Raw genomic sequence first — 18,644 nt, 5'->3', positions numbered from 1 at the left:
AAACGGGTTAAAAATTACGAGAAAATGATAAGGTGTATTTTTATGTTTTGGAAAACTTTCGTTTTACTTACCGTTTCGTTTACATAATAGACGTTAAAAATTCATTTTATAATATTTGTAAAAACATGTTTACCGAGGTGGCTGAATGCAAACCACGCCTTTGCCTATAAAATAGTAAAGTATCGACACGATCCATCATACGAGCAATCACTAAGACGAACTGTCATAGGGATCATCTTAGGCCGCGCCGGGTATAATTAATAAATTTAGAGGGCATGAAGAACAGAATATTTACGTTTTACATGCCATAACTAGTAGATTAATAGGCGATGCCGCCGCGTTATTATCCGAGCGCGAAGATATTAATACTTGGCCCGCTTTAAAGGAATTACTAGAACAGCATTTTGGTGATCCGCGTAGTGAGGATTGCATAAAAATCTCTCTCGAGTCCTGTAAAATTAAATCCGGCGAAAGTTACCTTGAATTTTGTAATAGGATACAGAATATTCGATCATTATTAATATCGAAGGTAAATTTATCGGTAGATACGGAAATGAAACGCGCGAAAATTGCGATTTATAATCATACAGCCCTGAACGTTTTCTTGTATAATTTACCCGAGAGCATGGTGCGTATTGTAAGACTGAAATCACCTAGTACATTAGAACAGGCTTTAGAAATCGTTTTAGAAGAAGTTAATTTTCACGAGCAATACCAATCACGCAATCGTATCCACAATAATACAACGCTGCCGAAGCAAACGCCTAACGTTACGGTGCCCCAATTTTTACAAAATAATCCTCAACAAAGATTTAATTTCGGGATACCAAATGTACCTCAAAATGCACAGCAGCCAAAATTTGGTTTTAAATTTACATCCCAACAACCGTTTAATAAAAATCCACAATTTGGTTATAAGCCACCGTTTAATAAAAACCCACAGTTCGGGTATAGGCCTTCATTCAATCAAAATCCACAGTTTGGTTATAGGCCTACATTTAATCAAAACCCACAATTTGGTTATAGGCCTCCTCAAACTTTTGGTATGAAGCCGCAGCATTTCGGTCAAAGACCTCCACAAAATAACCGCTTTGAGTCTACTGACGTTTCCATGAGGACGGCACCCCCTCGACCACAAATAACTCAGCAAGGTTTTAGACTGAATGAAACCGACATACATAATGACAATTTACTATATGACAATAATTATTACTATGACTATAACCCTTACGACTATACGAATTACGAATACGATGAGAATGATATTTATACACCCACTGACGATACTGAAGACATTAATGTGCTTCCGTCTGATGAAGAAAATTTTCAAACGGAAGCCTCTACAAAGGAGAAATCATAGAATTAAATTGCGATCCAAATCTGAAATTGCCACACATTTATATTCCTGAAATTAATTCCAAATTTATGATTGATACTGGGAGCACGCGATCATTTATCAGCCCCCGAATTGCCTATCAATATTTTCCGAATTTTATAAAATATGAACCCTTTAAAGTTATAAGCACCCATGCATCCAGTCAACATGACGAAGTTATAGAAATTCCGCTTTTTCCAACGTTAAATACCCCTGACGACCACAAATTTCATTTGTATGACGTAGACGAACGCTATGACGGACTTATTGGTAATGACCTACTAAAAAAAATAGACGCAATAATTGACCTGAAACATTTGCTACTGAGAACCAGGAACACAGACATCCCCATCATTAATAATAACTTAGATTATATTATCCACTTGCCACCCCGATGTGAGCAGAAGGTAAAAATTCCTACCGACCTTCACTCAGGTGTTGCAGTAATCGACTTTAAAGAATTTAAACCCGGAGTAAGAATGCCCTCAGCATTAGTTAACTGTAATAATGGCTATGCAACAACAATAATCCAGAATAGCGTAGAATCACCCATGACTCTGAAAATTAACGAACCTCTTCAAACATCAGACCCTTCCGATTGTAACTTTGTACATAACGACAAACACAACGACAACGAAGATGACGAATTACTCAAAAATAATTTATCAAAGCTGAGACTTGACCACACTAGCGAAATAGAGCGTAATAAGATATTCGCCCTATGTCACGAATATAGGGACATATTTTATTGCGAACAAATCCCATTAAGTTTTACCAACGAAGTTAAACATAAAATTAATACCAAAAACGAAGACCCGATTTTTGTTAGACCGTATAGACAGGCTCCTACGCAAGCAGATGAAATTAATAGACAAGTCGAAAAATTACTTCAAGACAATGTAATACGAGAATCACATTCCCCGTGGAATGCTCCAGTTCATTTAGTTCCGAAGAAGCGCGATGCTTCCGGATTAGTAAAATGGCGTATGGTAGTTGATTATCGGAGACTTAATGACGTGACTGTTGACGACCGTTATCCACTTCCTAATATTACTGACTTACTGGACAAACTTGGTAAGAGCCTCTACTTCACTACACTTGATTTAGCAAGTGGTTATCATCAGATTGAGGTAGACGAGCGAGACATTAAGAAAACGGCCTTCAGCACTCAGTATGGACACAATGAATTCCTTAGAATGCCATTTGGCCTAAAAACAGCTCCTGCTACATTCCAAAGAGCAATGGACAATATATTAAGAGGGCTACAGGGAATACATTGCATGGTCTACTTGGATGACGTAATTGTATTCTCCTCTAGCTTAGATGAACATATATTAAAGTTAAGAACCATTTTTGACCGACTCAGACAGACAAACTTAAAGGTACAACTAGACAAATCTGAATTTTTACGAAAAGAAGTAATTTACCTCGGACATACTATTACTAAAGACGGACTGGAACCTAATGACGATAAAATTACTGCGGTACTTAATTACCCGATTCCCAAAACAACTACTGAGATTAAATCTTTTCTTGGTCTTATCGGATACTATAGACGGTTTATTAAAGATTTCGCACAGGTAACGAAGCCCTTAACATCTTGCCTGAAAAAACGAAATAAAATCATTTTAGATAAAAATTACATAGACGCATTCAATAGATGTAAGGAACTCTTAACGAATGCACCACTTTTGCAATACCCAGACTTTGAAAAACCTTTTATCTTAACGACTGATGCGTCTAATGTAGCGTTAGGGGCAGTATTATCACAGGGCCCCATTGGAGGCGATAAACCCGTTGCATATGCAAGCCGCACCTTAAGTGACACCGAATCACGCTATAGCACCATAGAACGCGAGTGTCTAGCCATTGTTTGGGCTATTAAACATTTTAGGCCTTATCTTTATGGTAAGAAATTTATGATATACACAGATCACAAACCTTTATCATGGCTTAACTCTCAAAAGGATACAAGTAGTAAACTGACTCGTTGGCGACTTCGACTCCAAGACTATGATTATGAAATAGTTTATAAGAAAGGGAAGCAAAATCTAAACGCGGATGCTTTGTCTAGAATTAGGGTTAACGCTATGCATTCCGATAACGAAAACGAATCTATGGTTGTTAATATAGGCGATAGAGACAATAGGCCAAGAACGCGTAACGACTCTAGTACAATTACTATATCAGAACGCGATTCTAGTGAAACGATATCTATTCCCGACTCTGAAACTCTATCGGCGATGAGTTCTCCTAGAACATGTGACTACCCAGTCAGGTCACCATCTGTAACGTCGAAATCGGATACAGTTCATTCAGCTAATATTGTAGAATCGTCCGGTATACCTATATTACATGAAGCAATAGACACAAAACCAAATCAAATTTTAGTATATACGTGGTTTAAGAACGAAATGCAAGTTCACGACCTTTCACGTGAAAAGCAAAAGGTTTTAGAAGTTTTCTTGCCTACTAATAATCCGGATCTAGTAAAACAATTTTTAAAAGAGTATATTAAACCGAAAGTTAAGTATTTCATTTATTTCGAAGATGATGAACATCGCAAACAGTTTACTAGCATTGTCATAGAATTATTTAGAAAGGATACAGTATTGTTATTTGAATGTACAGAGCGTGTAGTTTTTATAGAAGATGAGAAGGAACAAAAGGCTATTATTATAAAACACCATCAAGGCAAAACGTGTCACCGCGGTATTAAGGAGACTCTAGCAAGTATACGTAGAAATTATTTTTGGCACAATATGCAGGAAACTATTTCAGCCCTTATTAATGCTTGTGAAACTTGTTCTAAAATGAAGTATGATCGTAATCCCTTTAAACCTATTTTACAATTAACTCAAACACAAGACGCGCCGTTCCAAGAAATATTTATTGATATTTTTCAGATAGAAGGAAATTATTACTTAACTATTATCGACGCATTTAGTAAGTTAGGTCAAGCCATTCCAATAGACAATAGATCAACGGCAGAAGTAGTGCGTGCACTCATGAAGTATTTTTCGTTTTACGGCACTCCTAGAAAGATTAGTTCAGATCCCGGTAGTGAATTTAATAATGAGCTAATGAAAGAATTTTTGAATTTACATAAAATTGAGCTTCATATCGGCTCACCTAATAATCCTAATTCAATGGGATTAATTGAGCGTTTACATTCGACCATTAGTGAAATTTATAGATGTGCGAAATACGAAGAGAAATGCACGGATGCAGCATCAGTAATGATGTATTCAATTATTGCCTATAATAGTTCAATTCATTCAGTTACGGGCTTAACCCCTTTTGAAGTCGTATTTGGTCACACGGATTCAGGTAGCTTATTTAACGCTGATTTCGAGCAGCATTATATACAGCAATTGGTTAAGGACCATGCAAAACGTTTAAAGGTTCTATATAAACATTTAGCAGAGAAAATGATCGAAACTAAGCAAAAGGTAAAGGATAGGAGAGGTGGTGAAGATCCAATCAGTCTCCCATCAGGAAAAATTATATTTGCAAAAGACGTTAATAAGCGAAAAAGCAAGGATAAGCCGCGATTCCATAAAGCTAAGGTTATAGGACAAGGTTCAAGGAACGTTGTACCGATAGAGATTGGTAAAAGGAAGACTAAGGTCCCTATTATAAATGTAAAACGCCCTCCGCAGGTGGTGTTGGCTGATAGTGATGAGGTCCGCGCTGGCCCTTCAACTACAACCTCTTCAACATAACCCGGGAATTTATCCTGTGGAAGAAGGGCAAGCATATCTTCAAACAGACTATTGGACTATAATTAAGGTTTTAAATTTAGATAAGATTAATGATGACTTAAATTTTATTATTAGCAAATACAGTGAATTCGATAGCTTAATTAATAAGAATATTTCATACTTACACGATTTTCAAGTGGCAAAATATCACGCTGAATATATTCGTGATATAACGATTCAGAAATACGAACAGTTAGTCCCACAGAAACGTGTCAAGAGAGGAATCCTCAATCCTCTAGGTTCCTTAATTAAAATTATAACCGGAAATTTAGACTATAGTGACGCAATGAGATACGATAAACTTACAGCTAAACTTGAAAACGATCAAACTATCGTTAGAAATAAAATTACTTTAATATCTAAAATGCTCGATAGTTTTATTAATACTACTGAAGTCTTAAATCAAAATTCTAAAATATTAGATAAGCGTTTAAAAATTGTAGAATCTATGATTAAGGAATTAGCATCTAAGGATAATCATTGGGTTTATACTACTTATGTTGTAAGCCTTTTAAATTTATTTGTAAGTAACTTTCGTACTATTTTTATAAAATTAGGAGAAATAGAGACTGCTCTAGCATTTAGTAAAGTATCCATACTACATCAAAGTATTATTAATTCTACTGAGTTGTTGCAACATTTAATTCTTATATCTCAAACTGAAAATTTAGTGTTTAAAGCGAGTGAGGCAAACTTAGTAAAACTAGAAGAAACTATTAATGTTAAATCGTATATTAAACAAAACCAGATTACGTTCATAATGGAGGTTCCAATTACAGATAATTATACTTATAACTATTACAAATTATACTCTATACCTATGTACCGTGCATCCGATAGTAAAACCCTTTCCATTTTTCCTAAATATCCTTACCTGTTGGCAAAGGGGATGAAATACTTACCGATCGTAAAACCGTGCCGATCGCTCGCTGCTGGAGAACAATTTCTATGCGATGAACGAAATCAAACGCCTTATCCTGAAACTACTTGCATAGAACAACTGCTTAAATTTGAAGGAAACCCAATGCACTGCGAACAACAGCTAATCAATATAGAGAATGTGAGAATGCAAAGAATCACATCTATAAGTTGGATACTTTTCTCAAAATACAGAAATACTCTGACTCAAATTTGCAATGGTGATGTCAGCAAATATCCTGTCGTGGGCACATACATAATGACCATCGACGAACCATGTAGCATCGAGATCCAGAATATAACGATTCGCCCTCACCAAGTAATCACTGAGAATGATCCGGTAGAACCAACAAAAATTATAGTTTTGCCGCAATTACCTGTGAATAGAACTCCAACATTATCCAGTACACGTGTACTCAATATGCGAGGAATCAACTTGGACGAAGTTAAATATATGTCAACGATATTAAAGCAATCAGTGTTCAGTGATAGTGAAATGGTTAACAGTGAAAGAAATTTTAGATTCAGTGCTACTTTAGGCTATACGTCTCTATTTTTAATATTTGTACTTGTAATTCTATTTTTACTTTACTTACTTCGTTATAAGATATTAAATGTAATGTGTCTGCGAAATCATCGGATAGTTATTAAAAATGAACAAACCGATAATTTCGCACTTAAGGAGGGAGGAGTTACGCATCCACCCCAACCCTCTGTATTAGGTTGAGCAATAGCCTTCCGCTGGCCTCAGCAAGACCACCGGAAAGTTCTTGCAATTTAACATAAGCATTCCACATAATGGAAAACATTTGTTTCGCAATAAGGTATCGCTTGTATCATTGCATGTAATTCTGGCATTAACATTTGTGACTCCAAATCGTCCACTTGTTATAGTTAAGTAATTAAATAAGTTTAATTTTAATTTAATTTTATTTCTTTTTTTAAAAAAGTGAAATCGCTCCCGCAAAGTTTAACTACCTTCTTGCAGCCTTAATTCATAAATAAACACTTATTTTTTTAACACCAGTTGTATTTTTACAATGACCACACAGAGGCGTTCAACAGCTTAATCATTATTATTTGTAAATTAATTAACATTGGGTCTCAGGAACCCGTTTATAAATATGGATTTATCTTGAATATGACTAATTTTATGTTTGTAATGTTTAAGTGGCAAGTACATCATTTTGTATTTTGAAAAATGTAAATTTTGAAAATTAAAATTATCAATTGGACACAAAAAGTGTTGCAATATAGTCTTACATACACACTATACAATGTTTTCAAACCTGTGAAAGAAGATATTGAATATAAAATCTTCTATATTTCTTTTAAAGATTTTTTGTAATGATAATTATTGAGGAACCCTGTTGGATTATACACTTGTTAAAAATGCCATAATCCCCCTGATCTACCGAACATACCATGACCATAGTCCAACATGCTGTCCACCAGACCGCGACAAAACAAAACATTGGTTATTCGGACGTTGGCTCATCGCAATACATTTGCAATAAGTCGAACATAAAACCAGCCATTGGCTTCGTTATTTTTTCCCCCAACCATCTTTACGTAACCAATAAATACATAAAAAAGTGTTGATTAAGCGCAAAAATCAATCGCGTGAGCGCTCTTTCTTTGTAAATTTCAAATTTGAAATCGTTCTTGTGTGAATTTTTGCGTTTCCTCCATGTTATTAACGGCTAAGAATGTAGTTGCCGGGCAAATTATACGGGTGATCGGTGTATAGATGCGCCTGCTACGGTACAGGAATACCCGTTTATCAATATTGTCTGCTGTCTGGAGGAAATAGTATGTATTAGGCTCTGTACACAATGCAAGACTTTATATAATTCATTTTAATCTTTAGTATAGTGGCAGTCCTGTTTGATTGCCTTTGGATAAAGGTTGGAGGCTGATTGCTTATTTGTCCGTAAAGAAAATTAATCTGATGGTATATGATTGATAAAGGGATTTCTGTTTATTCTTATTGTAATTGCACTTATTGTTTGAATACTAAACAGACAGTTATACTGTATACCTAAATGTTACTTTGTATAATTGTATTTAGTGCTATCATGATTCGTTTTAATTTAACATTAGATTTCTATATTGACGATATAATTGATTTTGGAATGATATTTGACTGTACCTCTAACAAAAAACTAGCTAAAAAGAAAGTTAATTGAAGTAATGTGTTTAAGAAATAAATAAATATAAAACTTGTTGTTTAATAGATAAGATCTACATTCTGTGATGGAAAATTTCGATTTCAAAGTATTAAAGTTTCAAATACAATATCCAATTACATTTTCCCCTTAGGTTACTTTTACCAAAACCAAGTTTCAAGTTATCGTAAGTACATCATGTTTATTGATGTAATTAAGTATAAGTAAGTTTACTATTGACCAAATAAAAGGCCTTGACATATTCTGAGCTTCGAGAAAGTTGTGGAATTTTCGAAAGGATACTTTTATAAGGCTGTCAAGTGACGTCGGGTTAATAATTGATATCGTATATATTAAATTACGTTCACTGACTTGTTTAATAGTAACGGGAACTTGTTTTTGTCTGTCTGTGCAAAGGGTTGAATTAAACGCGAATGTTCATTTTGATCAAAACAAACGATTATGAATGTCAGGTTTGAGTGATTTTAACAGTACGTGGTGTAGGTTTCATTTTTTTTTTTTTTTTTAATTATTTATATTTTATGTTTTTTTGAAGTAAGATAGGTACATCATAAACATGACAGATAAAGAAATATGCATCCCATACATGAATGTGAAGATTTTGTATATATTTTTTAATATTTATTTTTTAGACTGAAATTGATCTGCTATTTATTAAAAACTCAACCATTATGTACACAGCTTTATCGATACAATACCGATATTTCAATGTTAAGAAATATCGCCTATCTATTATTGAATAGCTGAAAAAAGGGACTGCATGTGGTATTAATAAATATGCTAATAAAAGCATACATTATTTGGATTATTGTAATTATCCAACCAGAAATTTGAAAAGGTTATCCGTGTTTGTGATTAACGGATTCTTCATAGTTTTTATACGTCTGGCTTTTTATCAGAGATAGGCGCGTGTCGAGACAATGTTTTATCTGTTATTTAAAAAATAATAATGTGGAATAAAACGTTAAAATAAATAATTATTAGGTACTCTATATATTAGCAATGTATATTTAATAAATATTCATTTAACTTTATGTATGTATACAGTTCTCGTGTCACAGTTGCCCGTCTCATCGGAAACGGATTGACAACTTTTTATGAAATTTATGAAGAATTTCGATAGGTCTAAAGAATATACTGAAAAAAATATTAAACCTAGTTTAATGAGGACCTTATGAGGAACTAATAAAATTCGATGTGACTATTTGTACGGGTACTGTGCGAATAAATTAAAATATTTATTCGTACATTTATTCAAATTTTTTTTTAAATTAAGAATGAACTGGATGATTAGCTTAAAAAATATTTTTTTTAATTATTTGCACTCTAATTGATAAAATAAAATTATTCGTACGACTTCTGTACGAATAATAATACGTATTGTGTAATACGTGTTCGTACGGTAAACGTATTAATAATTATAAATTGTTTGTACAGTACCCGTATTCATTAATAGACTCAGCTAATAAAATTTTCTGGATTAGCTAGTAATATTATTTATATAATAAAATTAATTAAAATGCAATATCATACTTATGTATATGTACTCGTACTATATTTTGAAAAGTCCAAACTCTCACAGTCTTTATACATTCTCTAAACACTTGAATAAATTTTGAATATATGTATAGATCGATTTTGGAAAGGGACAAAGGGGAAGTTTGGCGCGGAAATAAATTAATATGATAGGGTTGAAACTGGGGACGGCTTCAATGTAGGCAATTGCAATGATTGCAAAGTGCACGCAAGGCCAAAGTTTTGTTTGTCTGTCGGTCTTTCACGTCATAACGGACGCATTTTTTTATGGGATAGTTTGTGTGTATTTTTGAGGGTTCAACGAAGTAAGATATTTTAGAGTATTATACATTTAGAAAATAAGAACTTTTTAACAGATTTTATAAGATTGTCTTTAATTTTAACGCAGTATGTCAAAACTAGTATAACTACAATAGTAACTGTCTCGTCTACTACAATAGATATTTATAGAGATGTTTATACCGTGCTGTTTCTTTTAGAAATATATAGGGATGCTAATAAATACCGTGTGCTTTTTTATTGGTATAAGGTCCCTATCAATCTATATAGATTATATAATGATTATATAATCAATTGATTGATTATATAATCAATCCCTTGGTCTCATTAGTTGAATTGCCTCTGCAATTTCTGCATAGCAAAAGCAGAGACCAGCGATATCAGTGTCCTTTGAAGCATGGAAGCGCTTACTTCAACAGCGGTTACCCATCATCACACTGACCGCGTCTTACACTCGTTCACTGACCGAGTATGTACGCCTTTTACAAATGCTATTTGCATTGAAAAACTTAAGATGTCAAATGTCACTGTTCCCCATAACGAGCCGAAAAACCGCCAATCGTGTGTCTGACAGCGGTCGCCATGGCAACCGCTCCAGTACAAATAATTGGCCCCAAGTAGAGATAACATCAAGGGTTTAGTCGCACTACGGGTCACCTCCAATACTAAGTATGAAACAAATATCCACGCTGTCTGTATGTATGCTTACAACTTTTAAACTACGCAACCGATTTTGATGGGGATTTTATAACAAATAGATTGATTAGGAAGAAACCGAGCGGGTCCCTTGTCATACTTATAACTTGAGGAAGTTTTTTGAGGAAACCTAGTAGCTTAAAAACCAGAACAGCAAAATATAAGCTATATATTGTTAAACTTGCTTTCAAGTTTCTCCGCGAGTAAAACTGCGTGGCACAGCTAGTAATCTAGGTATACTTTATAGTTTATAGCTATTTATATAAAAAATATTATAAGTTTAATATATTTTTTATGTATTTGAAGTTGCAAATAATTAATAGCACAGATCGTATCAGGATTGTACTAGATTATGACACCTGCCTTATAGTCACCTGTTTTATTTAGTTGCTATGTGTATTAAAATGGATACCAAGTATTAATATATTATCTATAGATAATTAATCTATTCATAGAAGAATAAAAATAACCTTGAATACACTTGGCTTAAGGTCTATTTGAACATCTATAAATTTTTAGCCATTTTTTCAACATTTATGTGTTTATTTACACCAACACTTCAATATAAATTATATAAGGGTCATTGTCAAATTTTGCGCAGGTTAACTTGTCCTCAAAACTTTTTTACTTCTATACCATTAAAAAATTAACTGTCACTAAAAACTTACAGCAAATACAAACTTAATCGCATTAATAAACAGATATTAATAAAATAAAGACTTAGTTTTCATTTTTTATTTTATTTTTTAAAGTAACATTGTGGTTTTTTCTGGTAACAGAAGGGTTTTCCATACAAATTTGACCTGTCCCAAGTAGCACTTCGTTACAGAAAATATAAAATAACTACAATTTCCAATATACCAACCCACATCAATTAAAATATTACTATAAACAGAATATTGCGAATATTTCTAAAAGTACATTTTCAACCCGATCAGTGCTAAGATTTATTTTATAAAAAATATTTTAACTTTGTCCCACGTAGTGTTTGGAATCGTGTGCACTACTATGTTACTAAATAAATCATTACTCAAAATAGAGGTGGCGCTGTTTTCGACTTTCTATTAGCTTGAGCGAGGTTTCTGCAGCCATTGTGGTCGTTCGTTAGGTCTGGGGGTGGGGTACATTGAATCTCAGTCGACCGCGTGGCGCTGAACGTGCCGCGTGTTTTTATTCTGCATCAACATTGTTACCTACCTATTAAAGTAAGTAAAACCGTTTTTTTCTATTAACTTACGTTCACTTTGTTGTTTAAGGGGTAATTATGCTCAATTTGAAATAAAAAAATAACTAAATGCATTATTCTATGATTTATGTCTTTTAGAATGTAAAATTTACAACTCTGTTATCATCATTCTGTTACTTAGCTCATGGTAACAGAGTTGAGTAAGCATGTATTCTGTAACTTTTGTTTGAAATTTTATATTTGTAATAATTTTTTTTCTTAAGAATCGGTTTCCCAAAGTAATTTTGAGTTGTTATATGTAAATAAATCATATTTAATTAAATGTAACTTTGAAGATATTGTTACAGGTTATTCTGCCGTTATTAACGCCCTTAAAATGCCTCTCACGCCAGCTGAGAAGCAAGCAAGTTAACAGAAACAGATCGAAGTTATTTACAGGTTATATAAAATTTAAGTAACAATTAGAAACAGTTAACAAGAGATAGGAGACGTATAAAAAACAATGCAACAGAGAAAAACGAAAGAAGTCTAAAAATAAGGACGGCAATCCAGAAAATCCAGTAAATGCTATTAAAAATGGCCATGAAAAAGTTAAGAATCTGAAGGAAAAGTATGCTATTGATAAAATATTCGACAAGAAGGCCGTTAAAATGTCTAGGCAGGAAATACAAATTATACAAGAGTGTCTTGCTGTGGATCAAAGTTTCATATGAAAAAAATCAGCCCACATGTAAGAAAAATGTTTTTAGAACCAAAATCAACCTTTTCGAACGTGACGACATATCAAAAGTATGCAATTTATTCACTTATAGTACAAAAAGAACAACTAAGTTACTGTGTTACAACTCTGTTACTTTCGTGTCCCGAAGATTAAAGAACTTAGTTACGAAATTTAGGAAAAGCTATTCAATATAATACTGCTAAATTACAATAGGTTAATTTGTCAGTTAATGAAGCGGTTATATGTTGTAATTAGCTGTTAATTTACAGATATTTCATGGAGTAGTGTAGAATTTAAGGTTTGTTATTATTCATAAAGTAACAGAGTTGACTAAAATTGTAAATAAATTACTGTTAAACTTAAAAAAAGCTTGTGCTTCTTATGGTGATTATAAGATATAAGACTGTAATTAATATAAAAGCCAAAATATGTGCGACTGGCTTATTTAATTTAATGATAAAAGGTAAAGTGTAATAATAACAGAGTTGTATTTTTTCTCCACCCTGACGCACTAAATCTGAAATAAATCTTAAATTATTAGCTAAACATCTCGGCCAACTTGAATTACAGATACTTCAGTTATTTTAACAGGCACGGGCATAAAGAAAAGTTCAATTTTAAAATATTTTCTTTTTCACATTTTTGAAATCTGCAGTTACGTTTACCTGCGCAAAATTTGACAATGACCCATACCTAAATGGTATGTTTAAAAAACTATGCATATTTGACAAATTTAGTTCTATTTTTCTTTTCTTAAAACTCCACAAAACATCAGCAGCACTAAGCAATATTCATTAAATATTTAAATACTATAAAAAATCACTACAAAACAAAGTCACTTTCTCTGTCCCTATATCCCATTGTATGCTTAAATCTTTAAAACTACGCAACAGATTTTGATGTGTTTTTTTTAATAGATAGAATGATTCAAGAGGAAGGTTTTAGTATATAATTTATTATGTTATAGACAAAGCGGGCGAAGCCGCGGGCGGTAAGCTAGTTATATAACATATTTAATATCGCAAAATAATTTCTCACGGAACAGTGCGCAAAGATCCCCTTGAATGCATTTCACCTGTACTTATTTAGGATTCAAAGACCCCACGACCAGAACGCTGTCCCGTTCCTTCCCCATAAGTAAGAAAGAGATGCAATTAAACATGTATTTTGGACCTCATCCGTCATTTTTGGCAACCAGATCGGTATTAATTGCACTATATAATTACTTATGAGTAAAATTCGCGTAGATGTGGAAAATTTATATTATATAAAGTTTGGAAGATAAACAATGTTTTTTTGGCTATGGTTATTCTTCTGGTGTGAATATAGAATTATAGGTACTACTGAGTATTTAGTAGGTAGTGATAGTTAGAGGAAATAAATGGGATCAGAAAATAAGTTTTTCTCTAAAGTTTGTAAACATCGGCCATTTGACTTTCTTAAAATTAATCTTACAAACACTAGGGCCTAGGATGTTAATAATAATCTTCTATCATAGGTAAATGACTTTACAAACTATAAAATCATTAGAAAACACCTCCAATTCCTCAATATTTTCACAGAATTTCCAGAAGTTTCCAAATTATCTGAAAAACACGTATATTTTTATTGTTCCCGTGGGTGGTCCACGGCAACAAACTGTTAAAACTTTTATTTATATAAAAAATTATATGTATTAATATAAGGTTCTATTTTATCGATGTTATTTTGTTTTTCGTGTTTATGTCTTACAATTTATAAAGACACTAGTTAATATGTTAAGTTGCATCTAAAAAGCATAAATATCACAAAATTGCCTCGAAAAATAAAAGTTATGACTGAAATTTTATGAAAGTAAATTATGGCTGAGAATACCGGAATATATTACAATACACACAAAATACAAAATCCAGGCAACACTCGAGTGAAGCCACAGGATAAAGTAGTATAGCTAAAATAATCCGGCTTTAAATCCTCTTTCTAATATAAGTCAATGTAAGAATTGATCCCCTTACTACTTATTGTATATTATTCACGTTAATTCTCTTATTGGTGATGGGTTACATTTCCTCCTTTGACGATTTTGGCCATAATCCATAACATTAGCGTATATGATACATGATCGATTTTTAGTTGAAACTCGATTCCATAAGAAATATCAGTTTTATCATATTGTTTTCCCCTATTGATGAGAAAAGCTGTGGTGTGGCTGATCACTACATAGTATAAAACAAAGTCGCCTTCTCTGTCCCTATCTCCCTATGTATGCTTAAATCTTTATAACTAAGCAAACGATTTTGATGCGGTTTTTTTTATAGATAGAGTGTCAAGAGTGTGTTCAAGAGTAAGGTTTTAGTATATAATATGGTTTAAAACAAAGCGGGCGAAGCCGCGGGCGGAAAGCTAGTATGGAGATAGGTACGTAATGCACTATAAATACTAATGTAATCAGCGAATCTTGAATTTTACCGACTTAAAAAAAGGAAGGTCTATGTTTCTTTATATTTTTTTAACTATATTCACCGATTTATTATAGAATTATCGTAAAAATGTATTTTTTGAGCAAACCATTGAGCCGCTATAACACGACATTAAAAATATTATTATACGTTTAAACTATTTCAATTATGGCGTGTGAAAAATCTGAAAGTCGAACGAATCGTATTTATTACATTTTGCAAATCAATTTGAATGCACAGCATAATGTTATGTTGGTATTTGATTGTGTTATTTTAATATTATGTATTTATTTAAACTAAAAGATTTAGACGTAAATTAGAATGTTTATTTAAGACTAGTTGCTCCGCTCCGTGCGTGAAACCGCACGGAGCAACTAGTCCGTGGCTCCACTCCTGTGTCGTAGCGTGATGATAAATCCTAGATAAATGAGCTGTCTAACACCGAAAGAATTTTTCAAATAGGACTAGTAGTTCCCGAGATTAGTGCGTTCAAACAAACATACAAACAAACTCTTCATCTTTATAATATTAGTATAGATTTTATAGCATTTTGTTTCTAATTTTACCAGAAGTTTTATCCTTTTATTCTTAACTTTTTATAGAAATATCATGTAAATCTTTAACTATAGCCTTTTACGAACTGTTTAATTTAAATCTAAATAACCATTTCCCATGCCTAGTTGATATGAAAGTGCTTGTGGAAGTGTATCTAAGTAGGTATTTTATAAGTACCTACTTTACATTATAGTTTTGATTGTTTATCTTTTTCGATTCCAACAAATAAACAAAGAAAATTTTAATTAATACATATTACACAAAACTACAGATCGAAGTTGATTCAATCTATAAATCAGTTACCTAAATATTTTCTTTCAAAATCATTAAAAGAAATCAAATATATCTTGATAATACTATCATAGCAACGCCTACATACCTAACGGAAAACTATACTTTTTCGTAAAAAAATCCACTTTACCTTAATTCACAGGCTTTACTAACATTGACGTAAAACAATGACGTATGTATGTGTGCGTAGACATGATAACACATTTTTAGTTGCATGTAAGTTCAACTACTGATAACGCACCTTCTAAATTAATACAATACCTGATAAGAATGTGAATGACTTGACAAAGTTATATAACTGGTGATGAAAAATTATTCTATTATACTAAACTAGATTTCCGCCCGCGGCTTCGTCCGCGTTTTCAAAGAAAAACCCGCATTCCCTTTCCCGTGGGATTTCCGGGATGAAACTTATCCTATGTGTTAATCCAAGTTACCCTTTATGTGTGTGATTAATTTCATTGTAATCGGTTCAGTAGTATTTGCGTAAAAGAGTAACAAACACACACACATCCTCACAAACTTTCGCATTTATAATATTAAGTAGGATAGGATTTGTTTGCATGCTTTGTAAGAATACGTGTTGTGATATTAAATTTTATTGTATTTTTTGTGGCTGATTTACCTCAGAACAACCAATAGAATGTTGTCTTTTTCACGACCCTCTATACGAGTCTCTATATACGAACTTAGACAGAAAGATTTATTGACACCTAAAAATTAGGTAACATTAATTTAAATGATCATAAAATTAGGAAAGCCATTCCATTCATAGACGATCACATCTAAATATCAATTCAAAACATAATAATTGTTTTAGTAATACACTAAAACACAACCATGTTTTAAAAATAAACCTACACCAATTTGCCCATTGAACGTCCAACATTAGCGCATCAAATATTTGTTCGCTGCACACACACACATACACGCCTCACTTTTTTCTTGTCAAATTATCGTCCCGTGAGTTATATGCATTAATTTGCATTCAGTTCCCATTGGCGCGGAATTTCATAAAAAGCCTCGAGATCAATCACGGACAGTTGATTATCTGGAAACGGGTTTGGGGTCGATAACCAGGCCGAATTTTTCGGCAACTCTCATGTAGGTGTTGGAAAGAGCCGGTTCGCCAGAAGCGTGTGCGTTGCGCGCGCTTTTTTAAATTTGGAAGCGGTGTTTTTTTTTTGTTCGTAGTTGACAGCTATTTTGTGCTGTATCTATGTCATAAAATGAACGAACAAATAGACGAGTAATACATACAGTTCATTCATCGAATAAGTTGATTATTTAAAATAGGTACCAATAGACAAGAAATCGGTATATGTTTGTGTGTGAATTATAAAAAATGATGTTGAGAAATACTAAGTAATTTATGTTAATGATAATATTTATTAGAATAGAGGTATGCAAGTCGTACGATTGCTTTAGCTTCCGAAATACCCACATTCATAATTTATAAGAAATATGAAATAAATTCCCAACACGTAAAAATCATATATTAAATAATATATAAAGTCGCACCAAAATGTAGTGTATATAAAATTATCTCAGTACTCCGAAAGAGCGCTTTCCTTTGCTGTAAAAGGTACACTTTGCAAATTTTAATGAGGCTCAATACAATTCAGCCACCATTCTTCTGAATACCTGAATAACCGCTTATAATTAGGAGCACGGACAAAAACTTTAATTTATACTTCATATTCTTGAATGATAATTAAATGATTCTTTTTTTTCGGTGAGGGTGCTGTGAAATAGGTGAATTTTACGCAAAAAATACGCTAGTCAGATATAAATGAAATTTGGTGAGGAGATAGGTTATTAAAACACATACACTGGATAAAAATACGTTTTATTGATGTTCTATGTACAGTTACATTTATTTACTAATATTTATTTTATTGTAACCAATATCTAAAACAAACAAAAAAACAATGTAAAAAAATAAAAGTGTACACAGTTCAAATATTTGTTCTCGAAGTAGAATTCCTCATAAATATATTTTTATTACATATCATCAATCGAAAGATTGTAAGTAACAAACAAAAATATACCTCCTCCTCTTCTGGAGTCGGTTAAAAAAATGTTTTAAAGCTCTAACTCTATGTACCAAAGAAAATATCCGGTGCTACATTCTTTGACTGAAACGTAATCGAAATAAGAGTCAGGTATCAAAGCTCAAAAAAAGCTTTAAAAGTTCCTTCTATTAATCATACATAGATAGCACTTAGTGAAATTAGAGATCGAACCATTTGAATATGAACCTTACAGCTAAATGTATAAAGTATATTTTAGATGGGTGTTGTGTTTTGCGAATGTGTTGAAAACTCGAAAGTTCAAAGAACTTCACCCACACTAGTCTATATTTTTTTGTTTCAATTCGCAGTAACGATGAATCGTATTCGAATAGACATCGGTCATCGATTGTCCGCTCTTAATATTTATATCGTGATATAATGGTAATGTAGATCATTGTAGAAAAAACTGCTTATGCAATTAGGCTGTTCGTATAGTAACGTTTTTGGAGATATTTTTTTTTGGTATGAAATTTATTATTATGGTTGTCGACATGTTTCTCGTTAAAAATTAAGGGTAATTAAAGGCAATAAGTGGGTATAATTATGTTTTTCTGTTAAGCGTCAATTTGGTTTAGAGTTTCCACAGTCTTGGAACGATAACATGCTTTCAATGACAAAGTA

At 32.6% G+C, this 18,644-nt stretch overlaps 1 protein-coding gene and 1 long non-coding RNA gene across 2 annotated transcripts; both read left to right on the top strand.

Moving 5' to 3' along the window:
- Positions 1 to 265: 265 nt before the first annotated feature.
- On the top strand, positions 266 to 2,200 carry LOC123694440 (the record flags this gene model as incomplete). The annotated part of the gene is made up of 1 exon (XM_045639882.1): positions 266 to 2,200. A coding segment is annotated over one exon (1,095 nt), but the record flags the coding sequence as incomplete, so codon positions are not given.
- Positions 2,201 to 11,919: 9,719 nt separating this feature from the next.
- On the top strand, positions 11,920 to 13,146 carry LOC123694146. The gene is made up of 2 exons (XR_006751776.1): positions 11,920 to 11,962; positions 12,291 to 13,146. It is a non-coding gene; the product is annotated as an uncharacterized LOC123694146 (long non-coding RNA).
- Positions 13,147 to 18,644: the final 5,498 nt, after the last annotated feature.

Source organism: Colias croceus, chromosome 9, assembly GCF_905220415.1.
Source record: "Colias croceus chromosome 9, ilColCroc2.1".
NCBI classification, from domain to species: Eukaryota; Metazoa; Arthropoda; class Insecta; order Lepidoptera; family Pieridae; genus Colias; species Colias croceus.
The sequence above is the reverse complement of the archived record's forward strand: the minus strand, read 5'-3'. Positions and strand labels throughout refer to the sequence as shown.